The 14,874-nt window shown below is 25.9% G+C and overlaps 1 protein-coding gene across 1 annotated transcript in view; it reads right to left on the bottom strand.

The window, feature by feature from the left end:
* LOC107169476 (chitin-binding domain protein thawb) overlaps positions 1 to 14,874 on the bottom strand; it is a 59,861-nt gene that overhangs the window by 8,156 nt on the left and 36,831 nt on the right. The window contains exon 3 of the mRNA XM_089222872.1: positions 13,317 to 13,366. Coding sequence (XP_089078998.1) covers positions 13,317 to 13,366 — 50 coding nt within the window. The remainder of the gene's footprint in view (positions 1 to 13,316; positions 13,367 to 14,874) is intronic.

Raw genomic sequence — 14,874 nt, 5'->3', positions numbered from 1 at the left:
ATCTGTTAAAACGTTTTAATGTAATATCTTGTTGTATTTTTTAAATGTTTACTTCATGAGTAAGTACTTCTTTCATAAGTATTTACACAGGTCACAGAGTAGATGGGTATAATGTTACTCTTAGTACATCTAGTAATACTTACGGACGTAGATTCATTCCAAGTTCCGTATAATACCATAGTTACATCATATGATTTATAAATAGCGTGAAACGTGAAAACAGAACAAACATACTATATTATAGTATAGTATAGTAATAGTCAATGAACCGAATTGTAAATATTTTATTATATTTTATCAACATGTTATTATAGTACTATTTTTTTGCCCTTATATAAAAACCCTCATTTTGACTATTGACTATGTTTACTCAAGTGTTTTAACACGTGTTTTTTTTGGTACCCATATTATCATAGATGAACACATGCTATAATATTATATGACTTATTATTTAATTAATTATTAGATTTCGATAGTTTATCAGGCACGTAGCTAAGGGGGGCCTTAGGGGGCCAGGCCCCCTAAGAAATGTCAGTGGCCCCGGACTGGCCCCTCTTGATTTTCATTTTTAAATATTATGGTGTGTCATATAATTGTCCCAAGCCGGTTAAATCCTAAATATTTATTATATGGTACTCCATAATATAGTAAAGTTAACGATCGTATAACAAAAATTAAATTCCGAGATTTAATAAATATTCATCAATAATACAAGATAGACAATATAATAATACGTCTATTAATAAATTGAAAACTAGGAATTCCAAATACGGGTATCAAACGCATATTTGATAAACACAACTACAGACAATACTATATATAATAGTGAACCAATACGGTAATCGTATAATAAAAAAAACATGCCTAACAAAATGATATATCCCAATATAATATTATTATCTATCGAGTTAGAGACTTAGCACTAGCAGCGAACCATAGAAATAGACGACTTGTCCTAGTTGTCCTAATATAGTGTTTAAGATATATATGTGTACCTATATTAATAAAGAATAAAAATATAATGCTTAACTAATACAGACAATACATTGTGAAATTTAGTATTATTTTTTATAGATATTGTCTGATAAAGAGAGGAGTGGTATTGGGTAAAAAAAAAACAAAAATGGGCCAAAAAATATTGGCTTTTTTATAGAAAAACGTCTAGTTACGTGCCTGAGTTTATAAGAATAATAAGGTCCTTCCTGACCTTCCTAACATAAGATCTAATTTTTTTTCAGTCCAAATATTAGAATGATGAGTTAATACAACGTTTTCCAGTTCCGAATGGTACCTACAAATTACAATGTAATTGTTTCCTTTTATTCACCCTAATACAACTTCATATTTTATATTCCAAATTTCTGGAGAATATTTAGGAGAAACCAGGCATTGGTCATCCAAAAATATATTATGTTAATTCAATGTACGTAAGTAGCAAAGGCAATAACGCTTTCGTACAAGTTATATCAATTAAGTTTTTCACAATATCTTACAAGTTGTCTTATGTAGTAAGAATGGAAAATAAATTAGCTCTAACATATTTCATAAATTAAGTAATTTGGACTGCTTTGAATTGGAAAACATTTTTATTGAACTATAATATTGTAATTTCCAATTGGGCTTCAAAATTAGACGAAAAATATATTGGACTAGTCGTATATCATACTTTAACTTTATAATATATATGACAAAATAGATTGGATTTAAATTTTCAATAGGTACATAACGTTTTTTATTTGAGACTCGGGTACATTGCAGTGATTTATATAAATGCCTATTTCATTATGTTATCAAAATATAGAATCCAGCCATGTTATTTTATATATTATTTTTTTCCTTCTAAATATGAAATACATATAAGTATGTACGTAGTACCTATACTATTAAAAAAATATGATAAATATTTTTAGGCTGAAATACCTATTATATTATCTATCATATTAAGTATGGTTAACTAATATTGCAAACGAATTAAAGCGTTATAAGTATATTATATTCTATACGTAATTTTTGTTTTATTTGTGTATATTTTACACATTTTCAGAGTTAAAATTAATACAGTTGTGAGTCACATATTTCTAGATAATTATATTAAGTTGTATATTGGTTATTTTATAATCATCAAATAAAATAATTTGAATTTTGCTCAAATTTGATTGTAACTAAGCTAAATAGCCAAGGATATTTGAACAATTAGCCGGATTAATGTTTAATGTTCTGAATGTTTTGTACAATAATAAATTTATAATCTACTATTAATGTTGTTTTAATTGTTTTATAAATATAGGTAAGCAAATAATAAAAAACACCAATAGTTACAATTTGTAGATCTTTAAAATGTTTATATTATTTTACATGTTTTATTAGTTATTTCATTCTTGTATGAATAATATGTGCCATGTTTGAATTTTATATTGTTTATGTATCGCCACTTTTTTTTATTTTATAAATATTAATAAATGTATATTCTATAATATTTTTTTGCATTAAAATCCAGAGCTAGTTTAACTTTTAAGGTTAATTTCAACTGTCAGGCCTCAGGTCATAGTATCTCACTTTTTATTTAAAATATAGCAATTACTTACGCTGTATTATTTAATTTTGTTTGTATTAAATTATATTTAATAGTCAATGCAATAGAAAACCCACCCAGATTTCACCCAACTATTTTTTTCAATCATTTTTATATAAAAAAAAAGATTTTTTGAATCATTTATATTAATTATATTTATACAGAAAAATTAAGTTCATATTATACCTAATAAGTCAAGTCTAAAAAACTATATGGTGTATACAATATACATTTACAAGAAAAAAATTTTTTTTTATTATTCTTTATTTCACACTACATAACATTATAATTTGCATGTACCTAATTCTCAGGAAATTACGTGCTATTAAAGATACCTAAGTAAATATATTATATAATTGTTTTGGACTCATATATTATAAAAAAAAAAAAAAATGTTTTCACTTGATTACTGATTAATCGATTATTCATAAGGTAAGTCACGAGGTAGAATAAACATACTTACGAGTTATGAGTTTATGTTATCTTGTTTACCATGCAATTAAAAACATTTAATGTTTCTCATGTTTCTCATATTGAGAAAATCTCTGACTTAGATAAAGTATAATATACGAATTTCGATTATTCAACAAAATTAAAAATAGTTAATTTATATATAGTTACTTATTTTTTTTTTATACATAAACTGATACATATATTTGTTTCCCTACTACAAATACCTACTTTCTTAGCAATTATATAAATAAAATACAAAGTTCGACGCAGGAAAATAAGCTAACGAATTGTGAAATTACACTAAAATTATTTCCATACACCTCTGTACCTATACTGTCCCATTTGATTTTGGTATGAACACTAATTCTACCCACAGCACAATAATGAAACAATAATAAAAATATACCATCATTATACGTCTCATTAGACGTTCAAATATGAAATATTTTAGAAAATTGTAATTTAAGTTTTACAGGTATTTATATAGTGTTATATAATATCACCGTAACGGTGTAATGGGAAATTAACTATATGAATATCTATACGAGACTTTTTTAACTATGTTTAAAAAAAAAAGACCTACCTATATTATGGTAGGTTAGGCAGTGCAGTGCACTGGTATATAAAGTGATGATAATATATTTATTTATAAATTGCATTAAATAATAATTTATGTTATGGTAATTGTCCATGCAGTCAACTATATTTTATCTAGGTTGAAGTTGTTGTAGATTTAAAGAATGAGAAAGATTTATGTAGTGCATTATTCTTATCAAATTTGAATTATTTTAGATTATATAAGAAGATTGATGAAAGTATATTGATTAGAACGACGTGTTTTTAATTTGTATAATAGTCGTTGTTATTTTATTTTATGTCTATCCATATCTTTTGGACTAGGTACCTACGATAAAAAAGTTTTGATCGTTAAATTCTATGGTAGTTTCTGGTAGAAAAATTGCATAGATTTAAAGAAATTTTTAGAAATTTTAAATTTATTTTTTTGGATTTTGGTAGATTGATAAAAATATTTTGAAATCAAAACTCATTTCTTACATATAGTGCCAAACGAATTATGACATAATGACCGCATGATATATTATAATTTATTCTACAGAAAATCGTTTTGCTTGCGCGCTGGGTACCCGCCACACGAGATGGCCAGCGGTTTCGTAAAAAAAAAAATAATGATAACACACGTTTTGAATAATAATGTAATATCTATATTAACTATAACTACGTATATAATATGATATTATTATTTGCCATGCACGCCATTTTTCTACGTCATCGCACGCAGCCCGCTGGACACGGACGATTTCCGCGGTAAAAACTCTACGGATGTAACTATAAAAGCGCATACGCATATTATGTGATATGCTGTACATAATATTACGTACGTATTATTATTATTAAAATACGCCGCGACGACGCGACGTCCACAAGAGACGATCCGAGGGGAGGAGGGGGTGCTCATCGCGTCGTGCCGTGCCGTATCGGGACCGAAAATCAACTCGACGGTTCGCGCGGTAGGTCAACAGGAAGTAAAAATAAGCCCGCTGCGGTGTTCCTATATGATAGGTCGTATAAGACATTGTACACAATGTGCCGTGTGCGACCTACGTCACGGTGCCGTTTTCACCCGTTATTGTATAGACTTGGCAAAAATAAAAAATAAAAACGAATAAACGAACACAAACACAACCTGCAGGCTGCAGCAATCGTGCAATAACGAACGCCCGAGATCTTCGACGCCGCAACTGCGCCATACTCACATAGCTCCTATATATATATATATATATATATATATATATATATATATATATATATATATATGTATTATATTCATCTCTTCTAAGTTAAAAATTAAATTGGTATTTGTCTCCCACAGTTTACAAAACGTTCTAATATAATATGGTTATGGTAAAGAAAGTAAATAGCATATTTTTTAACTCCAGAAATATTCTAAAATATGCAAAAATATTTGTTCAAAAATCGTAACCAATGAAATAAAAGTTTACAATAAATTTTACGGAGTATAACTATAATACCACAAAAGTAAAATGAAATCATTTTTAGGGTGAATATTATACTTTTTGAATTTATATCATAATTTAATTGACAAATAATGTTTAGTATAATTCGGATTCAATATAAAACATACCATTTGAATAGGTTTGGTTCCGTTCGGGTATTAATAAGAAATTGCAAGTTCCGTGTACGTTTTGAATTAGTTTAATCTAAAAAATTGGTCACTAAAGTCGTTACTAACACCACTATCATATACATTACAAATTATAATACATTAAAGTATGTAACGTACTCACATACAGTAAAAATTATGAATTACAAACCGGTTTTAAACATCCGTTTAACTTAAACGTAACCCCCCTGAAGAAGACCACTAGGACTTTGCTCCAAGATGGGTATATCTTTATTTTGAAAATTAAAAAGTAAATGTCAGTTAGACAGTGGTTCTTAATCAGTGTTCCATGGTCTTCGTATAAATGCTTCACCAAAATGTTTAAATCAGCAAAGTAAATTTTATTGTTTTAATATTTTGACTTATAAAACATAAAAATAAAAAACATATATACCTAGGTAATTGTGTAGAATGTAACTACTATGTAACGACTATTTTAATAACAAAATGGACAAATTTCTAAACAATAACTATTTTTAGAGCTGATTTGTAAGTACAAATAGAAAAAATACCATTGATGATACTCTCAATAATGAGAAAAAATAAAAAGGTTAGTAGACAGTATTGCAGTGATTATTTAAATTTTTGGTTCACTTATGTTGATGAAAATGACTGTCAAATTTCCCTTTGCGTGGTTTGTGGGGAAAAGCTTTCTAATAGTACCTACAATGACATCAGCGAAATTAAGTCGTCATAATATGACATTTAAACACTCCGTTCTTTAATTTTTTTTAAATTTTCTTTATTTTATAATGTATTATAAAATTTAAAAATGTATTTAAATACTGTTATATTTTATGGCTGTGTTCCGCAAACATCTTATAAAATGTTAAGTTTTCCGTCATTCGAAAAATGTTAAGAACCACAGATGGTATAAGCTAACCTCGTATGAGTCGTATAATAAATGATTTGAATATGCAGACGTAATTCTTACCAGTTATAAAATAATTAGTGAGCAAATTTTTTCTTTTTCTTTTAAAAATGATAAAAGTTATCTGACAACTATTTTTGAAAAACAGCTTAAGTATTTCCTAGTTTGATATAACACGCACTTATATGCCATTCATCTCACCACTCAGAAAGTACAAGACTCAAACTGTATAAAATAAATTATAATTTATATATTGACATCACGTCCGCAGTTAATATAATATTATATTATTATTACGTCTAAATCAAAACCCGTGTCCACTACTACATACATTATAAGCTATAAGTTTTATAGCTTTATCAAAAATAATGACCTGGGGAATTTCGTCTACAAATTATGGTATGCACTATGCAACCCATAGGCACAAATATAGTGGGCTTAGCAATACGTAGATATGAAATGCAACACGCATACAAGACAGGTGGATGGTGATAGACGTATAAAATATCTAAGACTCTACGAGACGGCGCGGCGCCGTGCGTTTATTTATCGTTAATGTACATAAATTTATATACGTTTTACGTTACCAGTTACGAAAAAAATTCAACCACGTAGAAAGACATATATATATATAACAAAAACAATACAATTTGGTATACCTATAACTGGGTAAATAAAAAATATGTAGTTTGGGTTCCAGGTACCTATTTAATTGTTAAATAACCCTTTTGCGCAACAGGTGACGACGAGTGATTACGACTAGGTCATAATAGTGTATTACAATAATACATTAATACGTATATAACTACGTATATAATAATATTATTATATCCACGCGCGTTGTTTAAGACGATGATAATAGACACCTATAACGGAAAATTGTTGGCGAGTTGAAGTGGTTGTTCCGCGATCGTCGGGCGTGCGACTATAATAATAATAATAATATTATATCCCATTCCTGCCTAACTTGTGTAATAATAATAATAATAATAATAATGGTGTGTATTATTATATTGTCTAACTCGGCGGTTCGCACGTTTGCGCCGATGGTAAGAAAAATCCCCGACCGTGTCGTTAACGCGGCGGACCCGGACGTGTCAGCGTCGATCGCCTGCCCGCCCACCCACTGTATTATACGGGTGCAATATAACGCAATCATCGTCGGATATAGGTACAACGTGTCTCGGACGGCACGGAACGTCTGCATCGTTTCTAAACGGAAATACGTGGATATCGTTATCATACAGGGTGATCCATTTCAGTGGATAGGTACACTAATTAATAATAAAATAAATCCAATTAGTCGATAAGTTAATAAATGATTAAAGTTCAAAGTACAATAGTAATCTTTAATTAATTGTTATTTAATTTGTTACCTTGGATTCAGCGATATCGAATTTATCACTAGCTCCTGGTCTTTACAATCATTGGAAAAATAGTATGAACCACCAATACTTAGAGGAGCTGTACTCACAAATTAATCAACGAAAAATAAAAATGTTAACACATAAATTCATGAATAAAATTGTTTTATTAATTCATGATATTTTAATTATATGTTACCTTTTGAAAATTTAAAGTTGACAGTGGTTTCACCAATAGATATAAGGGTGAAAAAAATTTAAATATTATACGGTTTTAGAAAAGCATAAATCTAAAAGCTTAAAAAAAAAATTTAAAAAAAGGAAATACTTTTCGAGATAATTTATTGGTGTAACCACTTAAATGGATTACGCTATATATGTAACTTCACTCATTGGACGTCTGGTAAATATACAAATATATGATTATTGTAGGTAGATACAATAATAATATACTTCAGACATAATATGTCTTATACAATAATATACATATTACAATATATTATTATTATACACGATTCACAGAGAAGGCGGTCTAGCGTCTGCCTATATGTTATTAAATATACTGTTGTACATTATTTTTCTTATCGCTTTACGGCAGGTAGGTAAGTAAGTTGAATTCATTTTAGTCGAAAACATTTTGTATTTTATTATTTAAAGAATATTTTTTAATTTAACTGTTATAAATATTGTATTATTATTGTTATTAACTTTTGAGTTAATATCGTCATACTTACTGTAGGAAAGAACATAGGGCATGAACATTATTTATGTACGTGGTATAAAACTGCGAGGCAATAGCATAAAATTAATTTTAATGTTTTTTTTTTTTATTCAATTAATATCTAAATTTATCCAAATTTTAAATTCAAACGCTTTTACAAAAAAGTTACTTAACTATGTATTTTCAGTATTATTAAATTGTTAAAAGAACAACTCCAGCTTAAACATCGAGCTTTTTAACCGATATTTATAGGGAAAAAAAAATTTAATGTTTATGAATAGCTCAAAAAGTCAAAATATTTTTAAAATCCTACTATATATAGAAAATATTTATATAAACATTTAATGAAAATTTCAAATTTTTATTTTGGTTATTCGTTTTTAAATTATAACAAAATAAGAAAATCGTATGATGAAAAATTATTATTTTGCACGACAATATTTTCGTACATTTTTATCAAAACGTGTGTACAAAATTATGTCATAACTGTCTTGTTCAGTTTAATATAAATTCATATATTCGAATATGTAAATGGTATTAACATAATTATTATAAATGCATTAGATTTAGATACAAAGAATAATAATAATAGTAATATTATTTATACTATTTATATTATGATATAATAAGCAATTCATATTTTTGGTAAAAATTAGTTCAACCTACTGTATTACTAATGTAAAAATAAATTACTAATACCTAGCTATAATGTTCACATTAGTTTTTTCTATTAAAATTTAGGAAAGGTAAAACAAAGATTTCGACAATAGTATTCGCATTAAAATTAGATTATCATTCCTACGTTGAAAATATTAGTTTAATTGTATAATAATACAGATATTATATATATACAGGTATATAACTTGTAAAAATTTAATTATTAGTTTGATTTTGTCATTATTCATTAGTGGAAGCGTGCATCCCGCAGGTTCATATCCATAAGATATAATATGTAAACAATAATTCTTCGCCTATACTTCAAAAAAAAATAATATATATTGGAATTTTTTAAACAGTAGTAACTGTTAACTCCGTAACTTCAAGGAATAATTTTTTTTCATGCACGATACTGTAGGCCACTTGGCAAGATATATAGATTACGAAATTCATGTTTGCCGGTTTATTACGATTATAGGAATTTTAAAATTTTTTAAGATTGTAATTAAATACTTTCTGACTTCTGTTATATTTATAATACATCACAACTATAGGAGATACAATATGAGTATATGCTTTTTAATTTTCATCCACTGAAGAAATTGTTTTAATGACGAGAAATCTTTACATATTTACAGCAATAACAGTTATTCATTATGATTGTATTTCAATTGTTATTATTTTATTATTTTATTATTACTATTATTGTTTTTAACATAAAATTTTTCAATTATTTCAAAACAATAGATAATAAAAAGCTTTTGTTTACAAAAACTATTTTATACTGAATAATTTTAATAATAAATTAGGTTGGTAGGTACAGGACTAAATTATTAATCTTTAATTTATTCAATCGATCCTATTTCTTGTTGAAAAAAGTTCCTTTGTTATAAATATTATTTAAATTAGGTTTATGTATTTATTATTAAAATGAAACTTCCTATAAATAATATCATAAAACTCAATGTGAAATATTTATTAACCTTCACCTTCCTACGTGCGCAAATCTATCGTTATCATTATTATAACGTATTATAGCCATAATGATTTTAAATTGTAGGTTCTTATGATTTTTAGACTTCTAATATAATCTAATTTTGAGTTTGAGATTGATTGATTGTACCCTATACTCAAGTATAATAATAATCAAAATTATTATAGATATCTATATTAACTATTAGAAATATTGTTGCATAGATACTGGGAATATTTCATGCAGAGTTTGTTTCACTTGAATTTTTTTAATATTAAACTTCTAATAATTAATCATAAATCATAATAATATATTATGATATCTTTAAGAAACTATATTTGAATTATGATATATTCAAATATGATTGTACCATTTACCATACATATCACAAAGTTAGATACATACATTATATTATAATTATAACTATTAACTGATATCTAAAAACAAATTAATGCATAGGTGAATAGGTATGTAATAATGCATAACATTTATTATCTATATGGTAAGGATCATATATTTCGTATAAGAAATTCTCAATTGATGGGTTTGACAATATGTCATCTAATGAATATGTTATTAAAAACAATACCTTAAACCTGTCTAAAAAGTTTAATTTTAATAATTTTAATCATTATAATTTATAACTTAAAATTAACTTTCAGCTTTACTTATAATTTCATTATTAACCTTACATTTATAATTATAAAATAAATGTAAAAACTAAGAATTCATTCCATATTTACTGCTCATAAAAACATTGCCTGAAAACATCTATGGAAAGTTCCCATTACACAAGTTTAAGTGTATAATTTTGTTTTATTAATATACGTATTATTTCTCAATAAGTCAAAACAATGATGATGTTTAATCCTTTAATGTTTAACAAAATAAATACAATTTGCGTAACTTTTTCATTGACCATTGTATTATTATAATGTACATTTTGTTTAGATGATACTTAAATCGAAACATCAAATAATAAAAAATCATATGAAGAGTAATCTAATAATACTATATTCTAATTGGAGAATGTGAGTTGTGGTTGTGTTGCAGGTTAATGCGATGTAGGTACATCGTAAACTTTGTAATCGAGGTCTAAGATAAGTAGGTTACTGCAGTTTAAAAATATTTACAAAGATTAAAAAATAAAGAGAAGTGTTTACTACAAAGTCATTTCCAAATTAAGTACCTGATATAGAGACATAATTACCTACTTTATATGTTATTTTTCATACAACCAGGCCATTGATATTTTGACCACATTACACAAATTATCAATAATTATTTATAATATACAAATATGTATATTCGTATTATTATAATAATATCAATACAGCAAGATATGTAAATAAAATAGGTAGGTATATACATATTAAATAATTTAGATCTTTATTAATGATACATTTTTTAAATCTATAATCAATATATTTATAAATATTATGATTTATCAAGTTAGGTCATAGAAATAGTATCTTAAATAAATATGAAGAATAACAGTTTTATAAGTATATTTGGTGATTATGTTTCATGGAATAATTATTTCCTATTATTTTTGTATTTTAGTTTTTATGAGATACATAAAATCCATAGAATTTTAGCATATTAAACATTTACCTAATTGAAACAAACATTATTTATTATTGTTATTTTTAAGCAGTTGTGTGATGAGTGATGACTATTGTGAGAAGCTATATAGTAACAGTAAGTAACTTGAATGTTATATCACGTTATAAGCATATTGCAACTTTGAATATTTGCTAAACAATTATTATTCACTTAGAAATTATTATGATTTGTAGGGAAATTTGGAATTATTCAAACAAAGGGTGTACTATTGTTACTATTGAACTAATTAAAAATATTGAGCCATATTTTACGCTTTATTATTAGAAAGTTTTTTTGTATTAATTTAAAACAATGATCGGCAATTTAAATTTGAACTCGCGGTCAACATTTCTAACTATAAATGTTTTGATAAAAGTATGAGTGATTAATAATTTATTTTTATTACATAATAGTCAATTCATCATTTTTTTTTGTTTTACTAAATATATACAAAATCTATTTCAGTTAATTCCAATTAAAAAAAAACTGAACACATTGCTATAAGTACGTATTATTATATGATACAAATAGTGGATAGGTTCTTAATAAAATATATGTGGTTTGCAATATTCACTTTATTAACTGTTCATTTTTTATGCCTTAATTATTTGTTGGTTACTTTAAACACATGCCGCTTTTAGTTTCAATTTTTATACAATTTCACTAATGTTACATTAACACAGAACACATACTCGTGTATATTTATATTCTAGATCTCTTCATATTATGACATACATAGATTTTTGTCTGTGATATTCTTATTTCTTATTATTTTTAAATACGGTGAAAAAAACACTACATGGATTCCAGTCATAATTATAAAGATAATAATATAAACATGTTTTTAGAATATCTCGTAATGTAAAATCTATGATCTTAATTCGAATATCAACAGAAATAACAACAATGGTGGAAATAAAACAACCTCCAGCATATGCAATACGAGTTGTACAAACGAACACTTAACTGAAACGGATTGCAGACTGTACACAGTGTACACGAATAAACGCTTAACATACAACATAATCCCCCATACCGAAATCTACAGGAGAAAGCATTGGACCAAACCCAAAAAACTCAAACAATTATATGTTAACATTCAATTTTTGGATGAGCAAAAAAAAATTTATTGAATAACTACTGATATTATCAAATATGTTAATGATATTATAAAATAGAATAAACTAGAATAAAAAAAACTGTAAGCTAATATTCGGTTTTGACTAAATATAATATATCTACCAAAGTATTTGATTAATTAAGAAATATTATAGCAAATCAAAATCAGTATATATTAAACTGAGTGACGATTGTAATATTATTTACCCATGCATGCATATTAATAATTTCAAACGTTAATACTTATAGGTATTTAATAATAATGCATATACCTAACCAAAACAAACAATATGATTCCCTCCCTTGGTTGCCTAACACATCACTCCCGCGTAGACATCAAATCGTACTCAACAGATTACGAATTGGCCACACACGTTACACTCATGAACATCTAATGAGCAAAAAAGAACAACCTATATACACCTCATGCAACACCGTGACTACTGTCAAACACCTTCTAACAGAATGCCTCCTCACAAAAGATGCCAGAGAAAAACTCATGCTCCCCAACAACCTATGTGAAATACTAGCACCAAACACGGAAAGAACATCTTCACTCCTAGAACTTCTCAAAGAAACGAACCTTCTACAAAAAATATAACTATATATTTATTGATATCATATTATTTATCTTATATACTTTTTTTCTTTATACTCTAGTATCATTATGTAAATATAATTAAACTGTAACATGTATATCTTAAACGCCAATAACCCTGGTAGTTGATGCGTATTTCTAAATAAAAAAAAAAAAAAAAAAAAAAAACAATATGATTACCTGGTTGATGTTCTTTGAAGTAGATCCTGTTATTCGAGAGACTGCAAGAACTGAAAAAAAACCCAATATAATATATGAGTACAATGGTAGTTACTTATATAATTTTCAAGCTTTATTTTTTTAACGAATTATAAATAATTTCAAAAAATAAAACGTTATGTTTTTGCATAATAGTTCGTTTTAATAAACTAAAAAATACCTACTCTACAAATAATAAATATAATATGGTTTATTTTACAATCAATCAATTCCATGATAAAGATTTCCTAAATAACATTAGACTTAGACACACAATATTCAGAAATAAATTTAATAATATCATATACTGTGTTATATATTATTATACAATAAGTTATTTCTTCATAAATATAATAATTTTTTTCAATAGCCCATTAGTTTTGTACAATAGTTGTAACTTCTAAGTGAAATATATACACATAGTATAACGTAAGTCGTAAATTATATTAAAAACAAACAATAGACATATTATGCTGTTAGTAATAATATTATAAGTATAGTATAAATTAGATTTATTTTTTTAAAGAACATTTTGATAATTATTAATAAACAAAATTGAATTTAGAATAAATATGATTTTTTGGTTATTAATATTGTATATAATATAAACACATTAAACATATTTTTACTTTAAAATTTCACTTTTTTAACCTTTGACACTAAATTTACTAAATATAAACTATATACTACCTATTAATACAATTATTATTTTGAATGTTATACAGGTTTATGGTTTATATATATATTAAATGTAATATTTGCAATTATAACCAAAGTTTATTTGCATACTTGCAAATTTCAAATATATGTTTGATCTTTGAGAAATAACATTATTATTATATTTTTTTGAAAACTCATTTATTAGGTATAAGGTATAATGGTATATATAGTATTAAAATCTTAACCAAACTTAAAAATAAGTGAAAATTCACAAAAACCTTAACCAATATGGAAAAATATATGAAAAGAGCTGGAAATTCGTTTTCAACTCAATATTATAAAGATTTATCATATATATATATATATATATATTACATAATTATATTACCTAAATATACCTGTGAATTGAAACCTGTTTTCCAAACCATTATCCCATAATTACATCTCAATCAGTACAGGATGTGAGAACAAACACAAAATATCTATTATAGAGTGGTAAAATAACATGTTATCTTGCGTGGAATATGAGTAGCTATTTAGTGCCACAGTACAATAGCATCAAGAATAAATTACAAATTTGAAATTATACACACAAATATTATTCTTTGATTTACCCACAAATGCAGTAACTTAAAAAGGCTGTACATAAAATAGATCGAATTGTACTATTCTTAAAAATGAACCCTCAAGGTTGTATTTATGTATATTTATATCCTTCAAATATTCAATACAATTTAACTCATCTTACAAATTATAGTATTAATATATTATGATATTGTTCTACATCATAAAAAATCTCCTACAACATAAACAAAATCACCAAACCGTACGATGGAATAAAAGTCATTATATACGATTGAAGGTTTAGTACTAATAATAA

Source organism: Diuraphis noxia, unplaced genomic scaffold (genome assembly GCF_037042655.1).
Source record: "Diuraphis noxia isolate RWA-SAM2 unplaced genomic scaffold, SU_Dnox_SAM2 contig0003, whole genome shotgun sequence".
Lineage (NCBI taxonomy): Eukaryota > Metazoa > Arthropoda > Insecta > Hemiptera > Aphididae > Diuraphis > Diuraphis noxia.
The sequence above is the reverse complement of the archived record's forward strand: the minus strand, read 5'-3'. Positions and strand labels throughout refer to the sequence as shown.